Source organism: Oncorhynchus gorbuscha, linkage group LG12 (genome assembly GCF_021184085.1).
Source record: "Oncorhynchus gorbuscha isolate QuinsamMale2020 ecotype Even-year linkage group LG12, OgorEven_v1.0, whole genome shotgun sequence".
Classification (NCBI taxonomy): Eukaryota; Metazoa; Chordata; class Actinopteri; order Salmoniformes; family Salmonidae; genus Oncorhynchus; species Oncorhynchus gorbuscha.
In genome coordinates, this window is record NC_060184.1 from 15,672,774 (window position 1) to 15,699,311 (window position 26,538).

The 26,538-nt window shown below is 41.6% G+C and overlaps 1 protein-coding gene across 4 annotated transcripts; it reads left to right on the forward strand.

The window, feature by feature from the left end:
- The first annotated feature begins 5,291 nt into the window (after positions 1 to 5,291).
- LOC123990597 (E3 ubiquitin-protein ligase rnf8-like) lies at positions 5,292 to 24,550 on the forward strand. 4 transcript variants are annotated; one of them, XM_046291225.1, is made up of 9 exons: positions 5,292 to 5,506; positions 17,017 to 17,145; positions 17,232 to 17,680; positions 18,139 to 18,352; positions 20,159 to 20,248; positions 20,331 to 20,420; positions 20,551 to 20,658; positions 23,659 to 23,870; positions 24,092 to 24,550. In XM_046291225.1, exons 1-9 carry the CDS (start codon positions 5,381 to 5,383, stop codon positions 24,132 to 24,134), a joined length of 1,461 nt encoding a protein of 486 aa, XP_046147181.1. In that variant the 5' UTR covers positions 5,292 to 5,380; the 3' UTR covers positions 24,135 to 24,550. The 4 variants fall into 4 exon arrangements, with proteins under 4 accessions (XP_046147181.1, XP_046147180.1, XP_046147182.1 ...); XM_046291224.1 differs by having other exon boundaries at positions 23,659 to 23,863; XM_046291226.1 differs by having other exon boundaries at positions 23,659 to 23,863; positions 24,097 to 24,289.
- Positions 24,551 to 26,538: the final 1,988 nt, after the last annotated feature.

The window sequence follows — 26,538 nt, forward strand, 5'->3', positions numbered from 1 at the left end:
TTACAGAGTTACACCCAACTAATGGCATGTTTAGTTACAGAGTTACAGCCAACTAATGGCATGTTTAGTTAAATAAAGAGTTACACCCAACTAATGGCATGTTTAGTTACAGAGTTACACCCAACTAATGGCATGTTTAGTTACAGAGTTACACCCAACTAATGACATGTTTAGTTAAATAAAGAGTTACACCCAACTAATGGCATGTTTAGTTACAGAGTTACACCCAACTAATGGCATGTTTAGTTACAGAGTTACACCCAACTAATGGCATGTTTAGTTACAGAGTTACAGCCAACTAATGGCATGTTTAGTTACAGAGTTACACCCAACTAATGGCATGTTTAGTTACAGAGTTACAGCCAACTAATGGCATGTTTAGTTACAGAGTTACACCCAACTAATGGCATGTTTAGTTAAATAAAGAGTTACACCCAACTAATTGCATGTTTAGTTACAGAGTTACACCCAACTAATGGCATGTTTAGTTAAATAAAGAGTTACACCCAACTAATGGCATGTTTAGTTACAGAGTTACACCCAATTAATGACATGTTTAGTTAAATAAAGAGTTACACCCAACTAATGGCATGTTTAGTTACAGAGTTACAGCCAACTAATGGCATGTTTAGTTACAGATTTACAGCCAACTAATGGCATGTTTAGTTACAGAGTTACCCCCAACTAATGGCATGTTTAGTTACAGAGTTACACCCAACTAATGGCATGTTTAGTTACAGAGTTACACCCAACTAATGGCATGTTTAGTTACAGAGTTACACCCAACTAATGGCATGTTTAGTTAAAGAGTTACAGCCAACTAATGGCATGTTTAGTTACAGAGTTACACCCAACTAATGGCATGTTTAATTACAGAGTTACACCCAACTAATGGCATGTTTAGTTACAGAGTTACACCCAACTAATGGCATGTTTAGTTACAGAGTTACACCCAACTAATGGCATGTTTAGTTAAATAAAGAGTTACACCCAACTAATGGCATGTTTAGTTACAGAATTACACCCAACTAATGGCATGTTTAGTTACAGAGTTACACCCAACTAATGGCATGTTTAGTTTTTTGTAGTCACTTTGGTACTATTTTCACAAGTATGTGATGCATTTTCACAACTCTAAGTATAAAACTCCAATCCAAAGGTAAATGACCCTTTGCAATGAGACTCGAAATTCAGCTCAGGTGCATCCTGTGTCCATTGATCATCCTTGAGATGTTTCTGCAGCTTGATTGGAGTCCACCTGTGAGAAATTAAATTGATTGGACATGATTTGGAAAGGCACACACCTGTCTATATACGGTCCCACAGTTGGCAGTGCTCGTAGAGCTCCGAGACATGATTGTGTCGAGGCACAGATCTGGGGAAGGGTACAAAAACATTTCTGCAGCATTGAAGATCGTCAAGAACACAGTGGCCTCCATCATTCTTAAATGGAAGAAGTTTAGAACTACCAAGACTCTACTTGGAGCTGGCCGCCCTGCCAAACTGAGCAATCAGGGGGGAAGGGCCTTGGCCAGGGAGGTGACCAAGAACCCGATGGTCACTCTGACAGAGCTCTAGAGTTCCTATGTGAAGATGGGAGAAGCTTCCATAAGGACAACCATCTCTGCCACTCTCCACCAATCAAGCCTTTATGGTAGAGTGAACAGACGGAAGCCACTCCTCAGTGAAAGGCACATGACAGCCCGCTTGGAGTTTGTCAAAAGTCACCTAAAAACTCTCAGACCATGAGAAACAATATTCTCTGGTCTGATGAAGCTAAGTTTGAACTCTTTAGCCTAAATGCCAAGCGTCACGTCTGGAGGAAACCTGCCACCATTCCTACGGTGAATCATGGTGGTGGCAGCATCATGCTGTGGTGATGTTTTACAGTGGCAGGGACTGGGAGACCAGTCTGGATCGAGGAAAAGATGAACGGAGCAAAGTACAGAGAGATCCTTGATGAAAACTTGCTCCAGGTCCCTCAGGACCTCAGACTGAGGTGAATGTTCACCTTCCAACAGGACAACGATCCTAAGCACACAGCCAAGATAATGTAGAAGTGGCTTTGAGACAAGTCTTAGAATTTTTTTTATTTTTATTTTATTTTTTTATTTCACCTTTATTTAACCAGATAGGCTACTTGAGAACAGGTTCTCATTTGCAACTGCGACCTGGCCAAGATAAAGCATAGCAGTGTGAACAGACAACACAGAGTTACACATGGAGTAAACAATTAACAAGTCAATAACACAGAGAAAAAAAGGGGGGTCTATATACAATGTGTGCAAAAGGCATGAGGAGGTAGGCGAATAATTACAATATTGCAGATTAACACTGGAGTGATAAATGATCAGATGATCATGTACAGGTAGAGATATTGGTGTGCAAAAGAGCAGAAAAGTAAATAAATAAAAACTGTGGGGATGAGGTAGGTGAAAATGGGTGTGCTATTTACCAATAGATTATGTACAGCTGCAGCGATCGGTTAGCTGCTCAGCTAGCTGATGTTTGAAGTTGGTGAGGGAGATAAAAGTCTCCAACTTCAGCGATTTTTGCAATTCGTTCCAGTCACAGGCAGCAGAGTACTGGAACGAAAGGCGGCCGAATGAGGTGTTGGCTTTAGGGATGATCAATGAGATACACCTGCTGGAGCGCGTGCTACAGATGGGTGTTGCCATCGTGACCAGTGAGCTGAGATAAGGCGGAGCTTTGCCTAGCATGGCCTTGTAGATGACCTGAAGCCAGTGGGTCTGGCGACGAATATGTAGCGAGGGCCAGCCGACTAGAGCATACAAGTCGCAGTGGTGGGTAGTATAAGGTGCTTTAGTGACAAAACGGATGGCACTGTGATAAACTGCATCCAGTTTGCTGAGTAGAGTGTTGGAAGCAATTTTGTAGATGACATCGCCGAAGTCGAGGATCGGTAGGATAGTCAGTTTTACTAGGGTAAGCTTGGCAGCATGAGTGAAGGAGGCTTTGTTGCGGAATAGAATGCCGATTCTTGATTTGATTTTCGATTGGAGATGTTTGATATGGGTCTGGAAGGAGAGTTTGCAGTCTAGCCAGACACCTAGGTACTTATAGGTGTCCACATATTCAAGGTCGGAACCATCCAGTGTGGTGATGCTAGTCGGGCATGCGGGTGCAGGCAGCGATCGGTTGAAAAGCATGCATTTGGTTTTACTCACATTTAAGAGCAGTTGGAGGCCACGGAAGGAGTGCTGTATGGCATTGAAGCTCGTTTGGAGGTTAGATAGCACAGTGTCCAATGACGGGCCGAAAGTGTATACAATGATGTCGTCTGCGTAGAGGTGGATCAGGGAATCGCCCGCAGCAAGAGCAACATCATTGATATATACAGAGAAAAGAGTCGGCCCAAGAATTGAACCCTGTGGCACCCCCATAGAGACTGCCAGAGGACCGGACAACATGCCCTCCGATTTGACACACTGAACTCTGTCTGCAAAGTAATTGGTGAACCAGGCAAGGCAGTCATCCGAAAAACCGAGGCTACTGAGTCTGCCGATAAGAATATGGTGATTGACAGAGTCGAAAGCCTTGGCAAGGTCGATGAAGACGGCTGCACAGTACTGTCTTTTATCGATGGCAGTTATGATGTCGTTTAGTACCTTGAGTGTGGCTGAGGTGCACCCGTGACCGGCTCGGAAACCAGATTGCATAGTGGAGAAGGTACGGTGGGATTCGAGATGGTCAGTGACCTGTTTGTTGACTTGGCTTTCGAAGACCTTAGATAGGCAGGGCAGGATGGATATAGGTCTGTAACAGTTTGGGTCCAGGGTGTCACCCCCTTTGAAGAGGGGGATGACTGCGGCAGCTTTCCAGTCCTTGGGGATCTCAGACGATATGAAAGAGAGGTTGATGTCCTTGAGTGGCCCAGCCAGAGCCCGGACTTGAACCCGAACTAACATCTCTGGAGAGACCTGAAAACAGCTGTGCAGCAACACTCCCCATCCAACCTGACAGAGCTTGAGAGGATCTGCAGAGAAGAATGGGAGAAACTCCCCAAATACAGGTGTGCCAAATTTGTTGCGTTATACCAAAGAAGACTCGATGCTGTAATCTCTGCCAAAGGTGCTTCAACAAAGTACTGAGTAAAGGGTGTGAATACTTATGTAAATGTGATATTTCAGTTTTTTTATTTTTAATAAATTAGCAACAATTTCTAAAAACCTGTTTGTGCTTCGTCATTATGGTGTATTGTGTGAAGATTGTAGAAAAAAACAATTGAATCAATTTTAGAATAAGGCTGTAACATAACAAAATGTGGGAAAAGTCAATGAGTCTGAATACTTTCCAAAGGCACTGTATTTACTGTATTTTAGTCAATGCCACTCTGACATTGCTCATCCTAATATTTATATATTTTACTTTTTGATTTGTGTGTATTGTTGTGAGTTGTTAGATCCTACTGCACTGTTGGAGCTCGGAACACAAGCATTTCGTTACACCCGCGATAACATCTGCTAAATATTTGTATGTGACCAATAAAATTGGATTTGATTTGAAATGCACACTGGACAAGTGGAGAAAAAAAGACATAGAAAATAAAGTGAATAATTCTAATTACTAGTGTTAAGACTGTTTTGGGTAAAACAATGTTAACCTTTCCTTATTAAAACAGACGGGCCTCGAGCGTCAACGCGGTCAAAAGCGTCATGCTTGCTGCGAAAGTAAAAGTATATTTTTCTCGTGTTTACGTGAATCCATGGTCGTTCGCGTTTCATTTGATTTGGCTTACAGGGACAATGTTGCTATACAATTAATTGCAGATGTGTTACCTTTGGCTTTTTAGGCCAATTATTGCTAAATAGGTTTGATAATGTCAATGGGGACTTGATTGGATAGTAGCCGGGAGCTTGAGGTGTCTGATACTTGTGAGATTTGTTTATGCCATACATGACCTTTCATAATTGTTTGACGAGCTACTTATAGGTGGGCTGCGAGCTCGCGATCGACTTGTTGGAGCCCTTTTCCAGAACAATCAATGGTCCAGACATGAAGAAAAAGTTTGGTCGTCACTAGTTACCACAGCCACGAAGTTATAAACCCCGCCCAATTCTTAAAATGTCATATTAAACCTGAGACTTAACTTAACCGCACTTTTAACCTTATGCATAAACCTAACCTTAAATTGAGACAGAAAAGCAAATGCTTGTTTTAATTACGTTCTACGATGTAGTCAATGTGGACTTTGTGGCTTGGGTAAGTAGTGAAAACACAGCAAGTTTTGGAGTGAGGCATTGTGGGACTTTTTAAAATATAAGTCACGTGACTTATTTTCCTCTGAAGCTCTGTCACCCCCTAAGAAGGGAAAACGAAACATATTTTGCTTAGCTATCTGGCTGTAATATGTTGTAAAATGGACCAAATAGAAAGCTCAAATTTCTCTACAGCCGAGGAAGATGAATCTGCGAAGAAATTAGTATGGTGTTTGACACGAGTCGGGAAAGATTTGGACTGGCTCCGCTTGTTCGAGAATACAGAGGTACAGTAATTCGCTAACGATAGTTAACTTAGCCGTTAGTAAATGTAGCTGCGAATCAAACATACATGTTGTATGTACATTTTGACTAGTTGGCTGTTTGGTGCTAAAGTTGAACCTCAACCTACTGGCTAGCTAGCTAACTAGAGTGTTAGCTAAATCCCTCTTGAATGCGAAATGGTAGTCAAGGGCTGAGACTTGTTCAATATGCAAAACCCTCTCTGTCACTCAAACTTATTCCAGCATCTGCCAGCTGGGAATACTAACGTAAACAATTGCCCTTATTTTAGCGCCCCAAAAACGTAATACTTCCAGATCAACTGTAATGTCTATACCATTGTAAAGCACAATTTCTCCCCTTTTCAACAAAATCAATTACATGACCTAAACGCTGCCTGTTTCTGCATAATTCAAGCAGGCAATGAGCACCGTCGGGTCTTTAAAAAAATGGTGGGTGGGGAAGCAAAACTAATACATGACAGTGAGAAGAAGCGATGTCTTGTGGGGAAATGTTTTCCCCCCCACTCGATCTCTCCAACTTATCACCTTATAGCTTCTAAAATGTAAATAAAACACTATAAAGAGTTTATATAATGTGTCATTACATACCTATTTGAAAGTTTGTGTTGAATTTGAATCGGGTTTTTAGGGCGGTGCTAAAGTGATCTTAGAAGTAAACAGCGGCTTTGAGAAAGATGATGAAAAAATGACTAGTAGGTGGCTTTACTTTCTGCCTGAGAAATATGGATTGGTAAAGAGCTCCATTCAGTTTTGGCTCTATATAAAACTGTAAAGGTGATTTGTCCTTGGGTTGTCTTAGATGGGGTATTCTCTAACGTGCAATGCCTGTCGTGGGTATGCCAAATAAAAATGAGACACTTAAAAAATATATATTTTTTTTACATTTTCAAGCAGCCCATTTATATTTTTCAACGGGGCTATATATTTGGGTGAGGATTTTTTTCTTGTCCGAGTAGCCTCGTTTCACTGCCAAAAAATAAAATGAAACCATCGAGTGTTCAGCAAAATAACAAAACAATGTCAAATACAGGTAGCCTTGTCAAAGAATTAACATCCAATCACATTAACCTCTACTGTCTCGCGGGAATTCTACTTACTGTCCATATGTAACCAAATGTAGCTGCTGCTCCTGTTGGTATCTGTACTGATGGCGCAAAAACCATAACAGGGAGACATAGTGGAGTGGTGACATGTATGCAAGCACTTGCTCCCGACGCCACTTGGGTACACTGTAGCATCCCCCGAGAGGCTCTCTCTGCCAAGGGAATAACTGACAGCTTGAAAAACGTTTTGGACACTACAGTGAAAATGGATAACTTTGTTGACGCAAGGCCCCTGAACTCTCGTGTATTTTCTGCACAATGCAATGATATGGATAGCGACCATGTAATGCTTTTACAACCTACAGAAGTGCGCTGGTCATCAAGAGCAAAATATTGACTAACCATTTTCACTTGTCTGGCCGTTTGCATGATAACGAGTTTCTCATGACTGGCCTATCTGGGTGACGTTTTTCTCACCTGAACGATCTGAATCTAGGATTACAGAGACTCTCCAACTATTTTCAAGAAGTTCGAGCTATTCTTTGTCTGAATTAACAAGAACAACACACAGGTCTTTCTATCATTGTATGATTTTTTTGGTGTGCAAATTAACTGAAGCTTACGACAATGTCAAATGTGATATAGCGAAGCACCTGAGTGAGTTGGGTGCGCAATTACGCAGGTACTTTCCCGAAACGGATTACACAAACAACCGGATTCGTTATCCCTTTCATGCTCTGCCTCCAGTCCACTTACCGATATCTGAACAAGAGCGCCTCATCGAAATTGCAACAAGCTGTTCTGTGAAAATTTAATTTAACAGAAGCCACTGCCAGATTTCTGGATTGGGCTGCGCTCAGAGTATCCTGCTTTGGCAAATTGGCTGTTAAGACATTGATGCCCTTTCCAACCACAACCTATGTGAGAGTGGATTCTCAGCCCTCACTAGCATGACAACTAAATACAGGCACAGACTGTGTATGGAAACTGATTTCAGACTGAGACTCTCCAATTATGTGCATCATTTCAAGCACACCCTTCTCATTAACCTGTGGTGAGTTATTCACAATTTGATGAACAAATAAGGTTTTATATGTAAGATGGCTAAATAAAGAGCAAAATTATTGATTATTATTTGTGTCTTGGTCCTATAAGAGCTCTTTGTCACTTCCCACGAGCCGGGTTGTGACATAAGAATGAGTTTATGTTTAATAAATGTATTGTGTATGTGTGTGTCAGGCTTACAATTGCAAAAAAAAAGCATTTGAGTGTGCTGACCCAGGTGCAGGAGGTACGCAGCTGGTGTTTGAATGTTTGAAGGGGTACGGGATAGAGGTTGACTGATTAATCGGAATGTCCGATTTAATTAGGGCCGATTTCAAGTTTTCATAACAATCGGAAATCGGTATTTTTGGATGCAGATTCTGCAATTAAAAAAAAAAAGAAAGTATTATTTACACCTTTATTTAACAAGGCAAGTCGGTTAAGAACACATTCTTATTTTCAATGACTGCCTAGGAACGGTGGGTTAACTGCCTTGTTCAGGGGCAGAACGACAGATTTTTACCTTGTCAGCTCGGGGATTCAATCTTGCAACCTTACGGTTAGCTAGTCCAACACTAACCACCTGCCTCACGAGGAGCCTGCCTGTTACGCGAATGCAGTAAGAAGCCACGGTAAGTTGCTAGCTAGCATTAAACTTATAAAAATCAATCAATCATCACTAGTTATAACTACACATGGTTGATATTACTAGTTTATCTAGCGTGTCCTACGTTGCATATAATCGATGCGGTGCGCATTCGCAAAAAAAGGACTGTCGTTGCTCCGTGTACCTAACCATAAACATCAAAAGCCTTTCTTAAAATCAATACACAGAAGTATATATTTTTAAACCTGCATATTTACCTAAAAGAAACCCAGGTTAGCAGGCAATATTAACCAGGGGAAATTGTCACTTCTCTTGCGTTCATTGCACGCAGAGTCAGGGTATATGCAACAGTTTGGGCCGCCTGGCTCATTGCAAACTAATTTGCCAGAATTTTACATAATTATGACCTAACATTGAAGGTTGTGCAATGTAACAGGAATATTTAGATTTATGGATGCCACCCGTTGGATAAAATACGTAACGGTTCCATATTTCACTGAAAGAATAAACTTAATATGGTCGAATCCGGAAACCATCATCTCAAACTGCCCTCTACCCTAGAGAAGTTAAACAAATGGATTTTCTACTGACAATTGAGATGTACAAACTATGGCATAAGGGGTCGAGTGAATAAGAGGCCATCTGTAATTTCGGTTAAGACAATAATCGAGCTAGGACCGATGTAGTCTATAAGTGTTCAGCACTTAATTTGTTGCACTACATACATAGGGGGAGGCACATGGGCTACTGACAGCTTACTACACAACATAAACAAGGTTGAATCATGACGTCAGTGATCTTCAGGCCGGCGCTCTAGAAAGAGGCCCGATTTGGAGCTTTCCCACCCCCAGAGTTCCCAGTTGGCTTAAACTCAAGTCTGGAGATTTTCAAATTCTGAGTTTCCAATTGTTTTGAACGTGGCAGAAGTCATGCTGGATTGACAGCATGGCCAATGTATTAAACCTTTTATGGCCAATGGTGTTGAATGTTTTTATTTGAAATTTAGAAAAGAGAGCCTTTAACCCAGACTTGGACCACACACCCCCACTACTGAATAGCAGGCTAGTGATTTGCTTTGCAACGCTTGCAGTTAGCCACTGATTCCTTCCACTCATTGTTGAATTTGCGATTTCCAGCTTGTGTAATGTTTATGGCCGATGAGCACTAAGTTTTATCTGTAATTTCTCTTCATATGACAAGGATTGAAAAGGATTTGCCAGTAGATTGTTGACTTGATTCATGTGACTGCTTGCTAGCTAAGATTTTTAGAAGTATGAGGTTGGACATCGGTCTAATCAAGGCTACGGTAGTTATAAACTGAATTGATGTAATTTTATCTGTGGCCAATGACCTTGAGTCTTCTTGGATGTGCACTTCTAATGTAACTCTATTGCAGCACTCAAGGGGCTTGAATTTTTTAGCTCTACCTGTAGATTTTGCGGTGAGGTAGAATGTATGCACACATGACTGTAAGTCGCTTTGGATAAAAGCGTCCGCTAAATGGCATATATTATTATTATATATTATATATTAGGTAATGTCCCTAATGAGTGACAGAACACTGAGCCAATCACAGCGCAACTAGAGAACATTACCAACCCTTACGCTCTATATTTTCCACTTGCTGCTCCCACCACCACAAGCACTGAGCTAGGTTGAAACTAGAGGTCGACAGATTATGATTTTTCAACGCCGATACAAATTTATTTTATTTGTAATAATGACAATTACAACAATACTGAATGAACACTTATTTTAACTTAATACATCAATAAAATCAATTTAGCCTCAAATAAATAATGAAACATGTTCAATTTGGTTTAAATAATGCAAAAACAAAGTGTTGGAGAAGAAAGTAAAAGTGCAATATGTGCTGTGTAAGAAAGCTAACGTTTCAGTTCCTTACTGAAAACATGAAAGCTGGTGGTTCCTTTTAACATGAGTCTTCAATATTCCCAGGTAAGAAGTTTTAGGTTGTAGTTTATTATAGGAATTATAGGACTATTTCTCTATACCATTTGTATTTCATTAACCTTTGACTATTAGATGTTCTTATAAGACACTTTAGTATTGCCAGTGTAACCGTATAGCTTCCGTCCCTCTCCTTGCTCCTCCCTGGGCTCGAACCAGCAACACAACAGCCACCATCAAAGCAGCGTTACCCATGCAGAGCAAGGGGAACAACTACTAGAAGGCTCAGAGCAAGTGACATTTAAAACGCTAATAGCGCGCGCTAACTAGCTAGCCATTTCACTTCGGTTACACCAGCCTCATCTCGGGAGTTGATAGGCTTGAAGTCATAAACAGCGCAATGCTTGACGCCCAACGAAGAGCTGCTGGCAAAACACATGAAAGTGCTGTTCGAATGTTTACGCGCCTGCTTCTGTTTACCACCACTCAGTCAGATACTTGTATGCTTGTATGCTAAGTCAGATTATATGCAACGCAGGAAACTCTAGATAATATCTAGTAATATCATCAGCCATGTATTTTTTAAATATATTTTATTTTTGCATTTTCCAATTAAGAACATTCAAAACAAAAGTGAAGATATTAGACAATGATAGGACAGTAACAGACGAACGTAACAAAAATAAATTATAATTATAGTTATATAAACAAACATACAATAATAAAAAATACAAATGTTTTTTTTTTAACGAGACATTGGATCACCTGCCGTAGGCTACATAATATACATTACGTGTGAAACATTATGTGAGGATTATATGTAGATTCAATCAATGAGATGTGGGGGGAGGTTCTCCATATAGTCAATAAAAGGTTGCCAAATTCTGTAAAATGTCTTTAACTTATTCCTCAAGCAGTAAGTGATTTTCTCCAAAGGGATACAACTATTAACTTCCGAAAGCCACATTGCAACTGGCAGGGAGGAATCCAATTCCCATTTCAAGGCAATACATTTCTTGGCAATCGCTAGCAATATTTCTGTTAGCTTTATAGTATGGCCTTGCCTAAGATTGGTGTTAGTAAAGTTACCCAGTAGACAGACCTCCGGTTCTAAAGGGAATGCAACCCTGTGAATTGAGGATATTGGTATCGCATACCCCCTGCCAGAAACCGTGTAGTTTTGAACACTGCCAAGTGGAATGGAGGAATGTTCCTTCATCTGAGCCACATCTAAAACATAGGGAGGAGATATCTGGGTTGAACCTGTGCAGTCTAGATGGGGTGATATAGAGCTGAAGGAGGAAATTAAACTGGATCAGTCTGTATCTGGAGTTCAATGTGGATGTAACCCCATCCCTGCACAGGTCACTCCATAGATCCTCATCAAGATCAGTACCCAAATCTCTCTCCCATCTAAGTCGGGGTTTATCTAGCCCAGGCAGTGTTAGTCCTGACATAAGAGCATTGTAAACACAGAAAATGGTCTTGAACAGTGGTTGGTCTGCGTGGCAGAGTTGTTCAATAGGTGACATCTTAGGTAGGTTCCATTGTCCCTTGAGTCACCCTAATAAAGTTTCGTAGTTGTAGGTAGCTAAAGAAGTCCCTGTTAGGCAAGTGGTATTTCTGTTTCAGCTGATCAAAAGACATAAGAACTCCCTCCTCGTAACAATGTTCCAGAAGAGTGATCCCCTTATCAGACCATGGTCTAAAGTTAATATTCTGGAAAAACATAGGGATCAATCTATTGTTCCATAAAGGGGTTTTAGGGGAAAGGAATCCCCCTCGTCCGAACAGCTCATGCAGTTTGCACCATGCCAGGACAGAATGTATGATTAAAGGGTTGTCTGTGATGGTTTTTATAGATTTTCTATCCCATTTGTAAAACAAATCTGCCCCAGTGTCATTTACCTCAAGCTTTTCAATGTTCAACCATGAGGGAGAGGGACCATTGTCAAACCTCTGAGCCAGAAACCTAGACTGTGCAGCCCATTAGTACATTCTAAAATTGGGGAGGTTTAAGTCCCCTTGACTGTAATCAAGGGTCAGTTTATCCAGGCCAACCCTAGGGGTTTTGCCGTGCCAGCTAAACCGTCTGGTCAGCTTGTCGAGAGAGGAAAAAAAAATGCTGCGGGAACAGGGATAGGGAGAGATTGAAACAGATATAGAAACCTGGGCAGGACATTCATTTTAATTACATTGATTCTACGCAGTAGAGTGAGAGGTAGGTCCATCCATTTACAAAGGTCAGCATCCACCTTTTGCAACAAACTGGCCAGATTTAGTTTATAGAGGTTGTTCAGATTACCATCCACCATTATGCCCAAATATGTGAAGCCCATAGGCGACCATCTATAAGGAAACTTGTGCTTGATGGTATGATGGTCAAAGACAGACAACGGTAAGATTTCGCTTTTATCAAGATTGACCTTATATCCAGAGAAAGAACTATAACACTGTAGTAGGATCTGCAAGTGAGAGAGGGAGTGTTCTGGGTTTGTTAGGAATAAGATAAGGTCGTCCGCAAAGAGTGATAATTTATGGGTATGGGGGCCCAGCTCAAAGCCATGTATGTCAGGGCACGTTCTAATAGCCTCAGCCAACGGTTCGATGGCGAGGGCAAGGAGGTGGGGGCTAATTGGGCAACCTTGTCTGTTCCCCCTATAAAGAGGAGGAAGTAATCCCATTGGTAGCAATCCTAGCTTTAGGAGATTTGTAGAGTGATTTTATCAAATTTAAAAACACAGTACCTAAACCGAACTTTCCCAAGACGCGAAAGAGGTATGGCCATTCAACCCTATCAAAGGCCTTTTCAGCGTCGAGGGAGACTGCGACACCAGGTATTTTGTTTTTGTTAGCAAGGTGAATTATATCAAAGAACCTTCTGAGATTATTGGAGGACAATCTAGTAATTATGAAGCCAGTCTGATCTGGGTTGACCAACAGGGGAAGACATGACTCCAGTCTCTTAGATAGCATCTTTGTGACCAGTTTACAATCTGTGTTAAGGAGAGAGATTGGTCTATAGGAGGCGCACTTTAGCGGGTTTTTCCCTTTCTTGTGGATTACAGTAATCACTGCTTGAGAGAAGGACTCTGGAAAGCAGTTGTCTTCTCTGGCTTTTTTAAGTACCTCCATAAGGTAGGGGACCAACAGCTCCCTAAATTCTTTATAGAACTCTGGAGGGAAGCCATCCTCCCCAGGAGATTTATTAGAAGGTAAGGATTTAATGGCCTCCAACAATTCAGGGACTGAGAAGTGTTCACTCAGGCGCTCGCTGTCTTCCCCTGACAGGCATGGGAGGTTGAGAGAGGAGAGAAAGGAGTCTATCTCTGATAGATCATCGCTTGATTGGGAAGTGTAGAGGTCTTAGTATTTCTTAAAAGTATTATTAATTTCAGTAGGGTCGAAAGATATCTCTTTAGTGAGAGTTTCTATGGCATTAATTGTCCTCTTACTTTCCTCTGCTTTCAGTTGCCATGCCAATACTTTGTGAGCTTTTTCTCCAAGCTCATAATAACGCTGTTTTGATTTAGTGATGGCCCTCTCAGCTTGATATGTGTTCAGAATATTATATTTAAGTTTTTTATTTACCAAAAGCCTGTATAGATCTTTAGTCGGGCCTCTTTGGTAGGTTTTCTCTAGCTCGGCGATTTCAGATTCAAGAGCACTCAGTTCCACACCATGTTTTTTCTTCAGCCCTTTAGTATAGGAAATAATCTGTCCCCTCAGGTAGGCCTTCAATGTGTCCCAAAGAATGAAGCTGTCAGGAGCAGAGGGTTTGTTTGTCAAAGTAAAAATATTGATCTGCTCTTTGATGAATGCACAAAATTCAGGTGCTCCATTTACCTTGGTAGGAATGGAGATTGATAATACCAGAGGAGAATGGTCACTAAGCAATCTGGGGAGATACTCGACATCTAACACTCTATGAAACAGTTGTGTCGAAAGTAAAAAGTTATCTATGCGTGGGTGTGAATAAAAAGAGTAGTCCCTATCCTGTGGGTGCAACTGTCTCCAGATGTCTAGTAAATTGAGATCTTTCATGAATGACATGGTGAGCTTGCTGGCTTTGGTAAGAAGTGAGGGTTTATCAGAAGACCTATCAAGAACTGTATATAAGCAAAAATTAAAATCTCCTCCAACCAGTAGCCATCCTGGTGGTGCTTGAGCAACCTGAAGACATTCTGAACAAACATATGGTCATCGAAGTTAGGAGCATAAATATTCAATGTCTACTTATCAAAATTGCAGTTCCTCTGGCTTTGGAGTTAAAAGAGGATGCAAAAACTTGTCTTACCCATTCCCTCTTCAATTTCTTGTGTTCACTGGCTGTAAGATGTGTTTCTTGTAAAAACACAATGTCAGCCTTTAATTTCTTACGGTATGTATAGACTCTTTTCCTTTTAATCGGGCTGTTAAGACCTTTTACTTTGAATGTGACATATTTTAGTGGATTAAGCATAGGTTGGATTTCAAATATGTAACTGAATAGAAATCTATCATATGTAGATAATTAGGAAATGTTTCAACTTTGGTTTGAGCACAAGTGACCTGTGTGTCTCTTTAGGAAGGAAACAATAAACGTAGAAAGAAGGAAGAAAAAAATAATAAAAATCCCATCCACCCCGATTGTCAGACTAGAACAACAGTCCCAACAATCAAACATGAATACACTTGTAGAGATATGTTGCTGCTCGCTTTCCATCTTGCTCTTACTAGCTAAACCTTGGCGTAAACTAAAACCTGCGAGCTCTCTAAATTGAAAACAAACGTTGTGAATAGATATTTATGGCTGAATATTTACTGCCCATGGTACGGACTGCTTAAATCTCTTTACGAAAGATTAACATAAATGAGGGGGAAAGCAGTGGGCCTAAACCCACTTATTGCTTTGCCCAGTGGTTATGGACTAAACCAAAATATACACATTACATTTACATTTAAGTCATTTAGCAGACGCTCTTATCCAGAGCGACTTACAAATATACTCTCCTGTAAATGTAATAGAACTCACCCCGGGAAGATACGGTTAGTTGAAAATGTACAAATCAATTAAAGTGACCGGGAGATACCAGCAGTTCAATCCGGATAAGAGAGAACAAACGAACTGCATTTTATCCCCCAGAGAGACCGTCCTGGCTGAGACTCAGACGTTGCTCAGTTCTTTGAGAAAAGTGTGCACTTCTCTCGGTGTGTTGAAGAGATGGCTTCGGCCTTTGTACTGAACTTTCACCCATGCAGCGTGGATGAGGTAGCCAGTGATGTTCTTCTCCTTCAGTGCTTTGGCGGCAGGTCTGAACTGCATGCGGCGTCTGGTGAGGTCCGCGCTCATATCCGGGAAAAGGCTGACCCTCTTCCCATCAATGTCGATGTCCCCTTTGGCTCTTGCGAGTTGCAGTATCTTCTCTCTGTCTTGGAAACGGAGGAACCTGATCAGGACGGCTCGTGGGGGCTCATCTGGCCGGGGTTTCGGCGCTGATGTTCTGTGGGCGGGTTCGATTTCCAGCTGCTTGGTGGAGTTGGTTATGCCTAGGACCTCCGGGATCCATTGAGTGAAGAAACGGACCGGGTCACGGCCCTCTCGGTCCTTTCAATCCCACCACACGGATATTACTACGTCTACTCTGGTTCTCCATCTGATCTACTTTGTTTTTGAGGTAGGCATTGTCCTTTTGCAGTTGTGTCAAGACCTGGTCATGTCTAGCGATGGTATCTTCAACTGTGTGCAGCTCTGTCTCAGTCGTTCTCAAAAGGAGATGATTCATGGAGGATTTCAGGTCCTCAATGGAAGAATGGAGTTCAGCCGATTTCTTATTGATTTTTCAGAGAAAGACCTCTGTTACCATCCTGAATTTCCCGGAGGAGAGTAGCCAGCATGTCGGCAGGCTCGCAAGAGGCTGCTGAGAGCAACAGTATGGAACTGTCGTCTGAGTTATGAGGGCTAATGCTAGTCTTGCTAGCTGTAGCGTTATCGTTATCTTGGGAATCAACAACGTTTTGGTCGTCCTTCTTGCCTCTCGGTCGGAGGTCCATGGCTCTTTGGGAAGGTAAGTACTTGACAATTTATCAGCCGATGTTAGAATATTGTTTCAACGTTGTTATTTAGGTAAAAATAGAATAACTTTGAAGTGCTCGGTTTGTCAACGTCTGCTCAGCTCCGCGGCATCACGTGTCTCTGTCTGTTTAACTAGTGATTATGATTGATTGTTTTTTATAAGATAAGTTTAATGATAGCTAGCAACTTACCTTGGCTTACTGCATTCGCGTAACTCCTTGTGGAGTGCAACGAGAGAGAGGCAGGTCGTTATTGCGTTGGACTAGTTAACTGTAAGGTTGCAAGATCGGATCCCCCGAGCAGACAAGGTGAAAATCTGTCAATCTGCCCCTGAACGAGGCAGTTAGCCCACTGTTCCTAGACCTTCATTGAAAATAAGAATGTGTTCTTAACTGACTTGCCCAGTTAAATAAAGTTTTTTTATTTTTTTTTAATGTTTTTTTTTAAATCTGCAAACCCAAAATACCGATTTCCGATTGTTATAACTTGAAATCGGCCGTTCCGATTAATCGGTCGACCTCTAGTTGAAACGCTTTCATTTTGGAGATGCTTTACTCAAGAAAGAGACCATTTTTGTATGTGGCTTTACATTGTTTGTAACATCAGTTCACATCTATTAATGCCAAAATAACATACAAAACTGCCCGACCTGCCCTGAATGACGGGTCGCCACAACATGTCACAGAGAAATGTTCTAGTGATGTTATTCTATCATAGAGAACTATGGACTCTTATTCTGCTCTCTGCAAAGAAATATTATTGTAAACATTATGCAAAAACAGTATAACGCGCTACTGTCTGAAAAATTCCCTAAGCTCCATTCTTGTCTCAGGTCACAATTGGACGTGGCTTAAATGTCACTCACCAGCTCGTGTCCCCAAGCTGCCCCCTAATGATATCCAGAATGCACTGTATGTTCAAGCAACGAGACGGCGGCCAATGGACGGTGACCGATAAGAAGGTACAGCTTCTCCATATATCCAATTTTAAAATAAATAGGTTTTTTTATTATTAAAAAAAAGTGTAAGCAGTTTATTCTTTTTTCAGAGCCTTAATGGTGTGTGGGTGAACGGAGAACGAATTCCTGTGGACAAAGCTCACCTCCTGAGGCTTGGGGACTCGATAAAGTTGGGGGTGCCCATCGTCGGCACCAAAGTGGAGTATGAGTACATACTGGTTCGGCAGCGCCTCGAGGACATCAAACCCTACCTAGTGACGGGATCAAGTGAAGGGGCCTGCGCCACATCCAGAATCAAGAAGACGAAGAGGAAATTTAACTCTGAACTGGAGCCTTCAACCTCCTCTAAATCCAAGCTCTACCGCCACTCTGCCACAGACAAGTCCCAGGGCCAGCCCTACCCCACAGACGAGCCCCGGGACAGGCCAGGGACCAGGGTACGGGAGGAGGCCGGGCCCAGCATGCCGCAGCATCGGCGGCTGGACTCGCCTCTAGAGAGACCCAGCAGTCCTAGCAAGAGTCTGTCCAGCCTGCAAATGTACGTCTGTGTTTCCTGCTGCTACAGTTATCACATATTGGGCAGGTTCTATATGAAAGAGAATATGTCCCTTTCTCAATTGTCTAGAAATCAGTCCTCCTTTCCTTGTCAGCACTGATTGGAAAAGACTTGACAGGTGGAACAATATGATGGAAGCTCATCATTAGGCTGGCTTTCACCAGGTCTATTATTTTGATCAGCAAAGAGTTGCAAAATTCTGATAACTTTTCCAGAAATCCTGGTAGGAAGATTTCTGGAGTCAGAAAGGAATAAGCAGGAAATCTGGATCCTCCGACCAGTATTTCTGAAAACCTGGGAAATTGTGAAAGTTAGCGAAATCTTGCAACCCTAGATCAGCACGATGAAAGAGGAAAGGAGGACCGATTTGCAGAAAAAGCCAGGTGTTCTCATTATTAACATCCAGACTGATAAACAAAAATTTACTGATTGGCTGCTAGGTACAGCCAGAATATGCTGGTGCTGCGGGAGCGGATGAACTTCACCCAGCGGCAGGTGGAGGCCCTGGAGGCTGAGGGGGGGAGACAGCGGGATGACCCCCACCGGGAGGAGCAGGTGAGGGAGCTGCAGAGCCAGCTGGAGATGCTGAGGGGCCAGCTGCACAGGATGGAGATGTTGGAGAGGTCCATCAGCGAGACAGAGAACCGCCTGGAGGTGAGCCTCAGTAGGGATATCAGGGATTCATCCAGAATTTCTGCTTTTTATAAGATTATCCTCCAGTCACATAAAATGTACAGACCTATACCCCGTTGCTAGCCTATTTTTTTGTTTGTTGTTGTGATCACAGTGCCTTCAGAAAGTATTCATACGCCTTGACTTATTCCACATGTTGTTACAGCCTGAATTCAAAATGGATTGAATAGTTTTTCCTCCCTTACCCATCTACACACAGTAGCCCACAGTGACAAAGTAAAAACATGTTTTTAGAAATAGTATTACATGTATATTGAAAATGAAATATGCAATTTACATAAATAGTCACAGCCCTCCTTCAATACTTTGTAGAAGCACCTTTTGGAGGCAATTACAGCTTTCAGCTTTGCACATTTGGGGATTTTTGCACTGTCTGTTAAGTTAAATGGGAGTGGCAATGAACAGCACTCTTCAAGTCTTCCAATGGGATTCAAGTCTGGGCTTTTTGCTGGGCCACTTTTCTGAAGCCATTCCGGCATTGGGGTTATTGTCCTGTTGGAATGTGTCCTTTGGTCTGACTCCAAATTTGTTATTTTTGTTTCCAACCACTGTGTTTTTGTGAGACGCGGAGTAGGTGAATGATCTATGCATGTGTGGTTCCCATCGTGAATTATGGAGATGTGGGGGTGCCTTGCTGGTGACACTGTGATTTTATTTAGAATTCAATGCACACTTAACCAGCATGGCTACCACAGCATTCTGCAGCGATATGCCATCTCTTCTGTTTTGCTCTTAGTGGGATTATCATTTGTTTTTCAACAGAACATTGACCCAAAACACACCAGGCTGTGTAAGGTCTATTTGATCAAGAACAAAAGGGATGGAGTGCTGCATCAGATGACCTGGCCTCCACAATCACTTGACCTCGACCCAAATTGAATTTTTTTTTCCCCACCAATGAAATGGAATAAAGTTTCTTCATGGGTTGGGATGAGTTGGACTGCAGAATGAAGGAAAAGCAGCCAACAAGTGCTCAGCATATGTGGAAACTCCTTCAAGACTGAAAAAGCATTCCTCATGAAGCTGGTTAAACAAATCAAAATATTTTAGATTCTTCAAATAGCCACCCTTTGCGCACTCTATGCCTTTTTGGTTGATACATGATTCCATATGTGTTATTTCATAGTTTTGATGTTTCATTATTGTTCTACATCGTAGAAAATAGTAAAAATAAAGAGAACCCCCTTGAAAGGAGTCTGTGTGTTCAAACTTTAGACTGGTCCTGTATGCCTCATTACAAGAGAGCTATGGACAGTTCCTTGGACTTCATTGGTATAGTTTCTGCTCTGACATGCACTTTCAACTGTGGGACCTTTTTATAGACAGGTGTGTTTCTTTCTAAATCTTGTCCAAACAATTGAATTGGCCACAGGTTGTAGCGACATCTCAAGGAAGATTTGGATTGTCATAGCAAAGAGGTATGAATACTTACTGTATGTAAATTTAGATTTCTGCATTTTCAATAACTTTGCTAAAATGTCAACAACAAAACACTGTCACTATGAGGTATTGTGTGTAGATGCGTGAAAGAGAACAAACATTTAATCCATTTTGAATTCGGGCTGTAACAATGTGGATTTAGTCAAGGGTTATGAATACGTTCTGAAGGCACTGTATATATTATACGACTCTGACAAGACCTTTCAGGAGGAAACTTACACAAACGTATTTGAGTCTATAGTAGAGCAAATATGTATTTGATAATGATCAAGGTGTGCTCCAGAATGAGGACTCATTTAACAATGGCAAATGTTTGTTGTTTTAAAGGTGCAAAAAACACAGCATGAAGAGGAGGGTTTAAAAAAACAGTTGGAGGAGAAGGGTTTAAAAAAGCAGCTGGAGGAGGCATTGCAAGAGGTAAACAAAATTAAGCTCTTGTATTAAATGCTTGACACTTGTATTTGTGTAACCAATCTTGAATCTGTTGCAATCGATATAGCAAAGAAAAGTCATAGAGGAACTTGCACTCTCTCGACAAGGCTTCGAGGATGTCCTCAAGGCCAAAGACAAAGAGCTAGAGGTGACAAAGGTAAGCTACCTTCAGCGTGACTTCCTCACTCAATTGAATTTCCTAACTCGTTTGAATGAAATTGTCTTCACTTGACATGCCTGGATTAAAATAAATTGGTGAGGTTTCAAACCAATGTGTTGTCTTGCAGGAAGAGAAGGAGAGGGCGAGAACTCAAAAGGAGGAGGTGGTAACACAAATGACGGAGGTGCTGGAGAACGAACTTCAATGCATCATTTGTTCTGAGCTCTTCATTAGGGTAAATATTTTGACCGTTTTATGGAGTTCCCATTGGATATCAATAAGTCACATGTACAGTTAAGTTTACATCTCTGTCTGGGAGTATAGTTACTAACTGGAAGACTACTGTAATCTCAATCTCTAATTCCAATGTTATCACAACGAAAGGTTACGGTAAAGGCCCAATGCGGCTGTTTTTATCTCAACATCAAATCCTTTTTATCTGTTATTGGCAGAGAGGCTTGGAACTCTTTATTTTTCTATTTTTTATGTCACCGGACAAGCCAAAACTCCACCCGTTTAAACCTCCTGATTTTAAAACAATATACACTGCTCAAAAAAAAGGGAACACTTAAACAACACAATGTAACTCCAAGTCAATCACACTTCTGTGAAATCAAACTGTCCACTTAGGAAGCAACACTGACAATAAATTTCACATGCTGTTGTGCAAATGGAATAGACAACAGGTGGAAATTATAGGCAATTAGCAAGACACCCCCAATAAAGGAGTGGTTCTTGCAGGTGGTGACCACAGACCTCTTCTCAGTTCCTATGCCTCCTGGCTGATGTTTTGGTCACTTTTGAATGCTGGGTAGTGCTTTCACTCTAGTGGTAGCATGAGATGGAGTCTACAACCCACACAAGTGGCAGTAGTAGTGCAGCTCATCCAGGATGGAACATCAATGCGAGCTGTGGCAAGAAGGTTTGCTGTGTCTGTCAGTGTAGTGTCCAGAGCATGGAGGCGCTACCAGAAAACAGGCCAGTACATCAGGAGACGTGGAGAAGGCCGTACGAGGGCAACAACCCAGCAGAAGGACCGCTACCTCCGCCTTTGTGCAAGGAGGAGCAGGAGGAGCACTGCCAGAGCCCTGCAAAATGACCTCCAGCAGACCACAAACGGTCAGAAACAGACTCCATGAGGGTGGTATGAGGTAGCCTGACTGCCATTAGGTACCATTAGACTCCTTGTGAGACCATATGCTGGTGCGGTTGGCCCTGGGTTCCTCCTAATGCAAGACGATGCTAGACCTCATGTGGCTGGAGTGTGTCAGCAGTTCCTGCAAGACGAAGGCATTGATGCTATGGACTGGCCCGCCCGTTCCCCAGACCTGACTCCAATTGAGCACATCTGGGACATCATGTCTCGCTCCATCCACCAATGCCACATTGCATCACAGACTGTCCAGGAGTTGGCGGATGCTTTAGTCCAGGTCTGGGAGGAGATCCCTCAGGAGACCATCCGCCACCTCATCAGGAGCATGCCCAGGCATTGTAGGGAGGTCATACAGGCACGTGTAGGCCACGCACACTACTGAGCCTAATTTTGACTTGTTTTTTAAGGACATTACATCAAAGTTGGATCAGCCTGTAGTGTGGTTTTCCACTTTTAATTTTGAGTGTGACTCAAAATCCAGACTTCCATGGGTTGATAAATTTGATTTCCATTTAATAATTTTTGTGTGATTTTTGTTGTCAGCACATTCAACTATGTAAAGAAAAAAGTATTTTTTAAAGAATATTTCATTCATTCAGATCTAGGATGTGTTATTTTAGTGTTCCCTTTATTTTTTTGAACAGTGTAAATATAATCATTATTGAACCATTATTTAACTAGGCAGGTCAGTTAAGAACAAATTCTTATTTACAATGACAGCCTACCCTGGTCAAACTCTTGACGACGCTGGGCCAATTGTGCGCCACTGAGATGCAGTGCCTTAGACTGCTGATCTACCTTTCAAGTCTCTATGAAAATGCTATTTTTGTTACAAATGTAACCAGACCAATGCACATCCACTAATAATGACCAACTTCTTGTAGCAGGCATTCTAGAAAATGTACATAGGTCTCATAATAAATCTATTAAGTAAAAGCCCATGTGCTAGTGAGTAGCCAGCTAGTCTTTAATATTTAGTCCTTGGCAACTTGGATCTATTTGCTTGATAATGAGGTAGGACAGTTGAACTGTTATGAATACACCCTCCTGTCCATCTTCAACTGTTTGAACAACACAGCCTGTTCACTTTAAGATATTGAAATCAAGTGGCCTACCTAGTAAAGAAGATACTTATTTCTCAGAATGAGAACAAGTTGCCAATTCATCATTTAAATGTGTTTTATGCTCATTGCACATTTTTATAAAACAGACTAGACAGCTAGCACATAAGTCTGTCTAAAATTCTGCTAGCAGTACTGCAATGCCGCACACGACAAACTGAGCAATCATGTTCATTGATACTCTTGGTTTAATTAGGGTCAGCTTTGTTCTACATTTTGGGAGTTGAAACACAACCTTTCTAACGATATCCTTTTTTTATTTTTCTTAACTGTTACAGTAAAATGTCAAAGCATTTTGGTGTTCATATGAACTATTTTGTTGGACCAAACCTCCAATGCAAATAGTTTAAAGGGATTTTGGCAGTGAGGCCCTTTATCTACTTCCCCAGAATCAGATGAACTCGTGGATACCATTTTTATTTCTCTGCGTGAGGTTTGAAGGTCGTTGCTAACTTGCGCTAGCGCAATGACTGGAAGTCTATGGTAACGCTAGTTAGCATTGGCTCGCAAAAACTACCTCTAACTTACTTCATACTGGACACAGACATAGAAATGGTATCCACGAGTTCACCTGACTCTGAGAAAGTGCCAAAATCCCAATGTATCCCTTACACTTCTTGTTGTCAGAGAGGAAGAAGGTCATCTTTCATTGTTGTGAGTGGCAGGGCAAGGGGCTTGGTGTCCGCAAGTGGGAAGGTGCACACAGCACAGAAGGAGCTAGAGCTAACGATATGAGACCAAAAAGACACAACACTCTTATATTAAAAAATGCAAAAAATGCAATTTGGAACATCACGCTAAAACATTCCTTTGATATATCGCCTAGCCCTATTTTTAACCAGAAAATCTCACTTTTACAGTATAATATGAAACAAGCCACAGGTAAAATGGAATTTTGAATGCTGTTAGCCTTAAATCCGAGCTGTTTGGTTTCGATCTTTCGTTCATATATCCCCTACAGGCGGTGACCCTTAACTGCGCCCACAGCTTCTGCCTGCACTGCATCAGTGAGTGGCGCAAGCGGAAGGACGAGTGCCCCATCTGCCGGCAGGCCATCCTGTCTCAGACTCGCTCGCTGGTGCTGGACAACTGCATCGATCGCATGGTGGAGCAGCTCAGCCCAGATATGAAGCAGAGACGCCTGGTGCTCATCACTGAGAGGAAAGGTGAGAGGTGCGTTCACCCCACTCCTAAGTTTGTGGAAGTTGTTGAGGGAAGCCTTGGAATTCATGGGTGAAGATGTGGCGGATGGATGGAAGGACGGATGGATGGATGGATGTTTGTGTGATAAGTCAAATCAAAGTAAGTTAACAAGTGTGCCTTACCGAACATGACCCAGGTCAGTGGGTCTGAAGGGCTCTCATGGTGTCTTCTTCTACTGTCTCTCCACACAGCCCAGCCAGAGGAGGTGATGGTGATCCACGACGACGACAGTAGTAGTAGTAGTAGTAGCAGCAGCAGTAGCAGTAGTAGTAGTAGTAGCAGCAGCAGTAACAGTGACCTCTTCATGGATAGCTTCAGCTCCGTCATCTCCCTGGAAGGGAGCATCATTTGGAGCTCTAGCCCTGCATCTTATATCAGTGATGATTCAGATGTAGACAATGTCGATCTTTAGCCAATTTGACATTGGGGTGTTTCACGTGACTTTTCTTTTTCTGTTACACGCATTGTCCTGTAAGGTTGTCAGACGGCCGTGGAGAGTGCAGAGGAAAAAGCCCGTCCTTGACAGGAAACTAAGGCACTCAATATTGTACAATAAATTACGTTAGTGTTCATATATTTGGTAACAATGTCTTTTTTTTTTGTGTGTTCATTTATTTTCCCATTGAAACGGAATAAAGTTTCTTCATTCATTTGACGTGTCACAAAATGTCTCTGCACAGAAATGGACACAAGGTGGCGCCAGTAAAAACAATACTCTTTTTGAGGGTGTGAAACTGGTTTATTTATCTTATCTTTTTGTGAATTCCACTTCTCAAATCACACCTTCCACCTACTCTTTGGCAATTTACACACTGCCCCATTGCCTAGCAACTATTGCAATGGCTCCTGCCATCGAGGCAAATAGAAGTGTGATTGTGCCACCATCCCAACAATAATGCAGGAAATACTGCTGGCACACTGCATGAATAAACAGATGGGTGGTCTTTCTCTGTGCTGGGTTTTGAATTCCCTTACACAAGGGGATCTTTGAAGATGTTAAGACAATTTACAGCGTTTTCAGAAAGTATTCACACCCCTTCACGTTTTCCAAATGTTGGATTAAAATGGATTTAATTGTTTTTTGTCAATGATCTTCAAAAAAAATCCTCTTGTCAAAGTGGAATTCTATTTATTTATTTTTCATTAAACAGGAAATAAATATTAGATAAGTATTCAACCCCCTGAGTCAATGTTAGAATCACCTTTGTCAGCAATTACAGCTTTGAGTCTTTCTGGGTAAGTCTAAGCACAGGGGCGGCAGGGTAGCCTAGTGGTTAGAGCGTTGGACTAGTAACCGAAAAGGTTGCAAGTTCGATTCCCTGAGCTGACAAGGTACAAATCTGTCGTTCTGCCCCTGAACAGGCAAGTTAACACAGTCATTGAAAATAAGAATTTGTTCTGCCTAGTAAAATGAAGGTACAATTGTAAAAAAAAATGCACACTAGGTTTGTACAATAATATATACCCGGTATTGTATAAACAAAAAAAGCATTGCCAGACAGCCATTTTCAAGTCTTGCGATAGATTTTCAAGCCAATTGAAGTTAACTGTATCTAGGCCACTCAGGACCCTTGAATGTCATCTTGGTAAGCAACACCAGTGTGTATTTGGCCTTGTTTTAGGTTATTGACCTGCTGAAAGGTGAATTTGTCTCCCAGTGTCTGTTGGAAAGCAGGCTGAACGTTACCCTCTAGGATTTTTGCCTGTGCTTAGCGCTTTTATCTCTTAAAAAAAAAAAAAATCCCAAGTCCTTGCCAATGGCAAGCATACTGATAACATGATGCAGCCACCACCATTCTTGAATATTTGAAGTGGTACTCTGTCATGTGTTGGCTTTGCCCCAATGCTTTGTAGTCAGGACAAAAAGTTAATTTCTTTGTCACCTTTGTTTGTAGTATTACTATAGTGTCTTATAGGATGTGTTTTGGAATATTTTTATTCTGTACTGGCTTCCTTTTCACTGTCATTTTGTTAGTATTGTGGAATAACTACAATATTGTTGATCCATCCTGTTATTCCCCATCACAGCCATTAAACTCTAACTGCTTTAAAGTCACCATTGGCCTCATGGTAAGGTCCCTGAGCAGTTTCCTTCCTCTCTGGCAGCTGCGTTAGGAAGGACGCCTGTATCTTTAGTGACAGGGTGTATTGATACACCAGTTTACAATTGAACTGCACCATGCTCAAATGGATATTAAAATGTTTTTTTTACCCATCTAACAATGGGTAGCCTTCTTTGCAAACCATAGGAAAACCTCCCTGGTCTTTGTGGTTGAATCTGTGCTTGAAATTCACTGCCTGATTTAGGGAGCTTACAATTATCTGTATGTGGGGTACAGAGAGGGGTTAGTCATTTCAAGATTGTTAAACACTTGCGCGCGGTGAGTCCATGCAACTTATGGGCATAGTTAAGCACATTTTTACTTGTGAATGTATTTAGTCTTGCTGTAAAAAGGTTGACTATTTAATGGTGAGACATTTCAGCTTTTCCTTTTGAATTTAATTGGTAAACATTTCTGAAAACAATTTCACTTTGACATTAAGGTATTTATGTCACTGATCTACACCTCAATTTAATCCAGTTTAAATCCAGACTGTTATAACAAAGCGGAAAAGGTCTAGGTGTGAACACTCAAGG

Bases quoted from the DNA above. Each gene is read 5' to 3' on its own strand.
- LOC123990597 (XM_046291224.1), top strand. From the start codon at position 5,381: ATGGACCAAATAGAAAGCTCAAATTTCTCTACAGCCGAGGAAGATGAA. The intron at 17,681-18,138 runs GTACGTCTGTGT...ATTGGCTGCTAG, and splicing joins AGTCTGTCCAGCCTGCAAAT to GTACAGCCAGAATATGCTGG. The intron at 20,249-20,330 runs GTAAACAAAATT...CAATCGATATAG, and splicing joins TGGAGGAGGCATTGCAAGAG to CAAAGAAAAGTCATAGAGGA.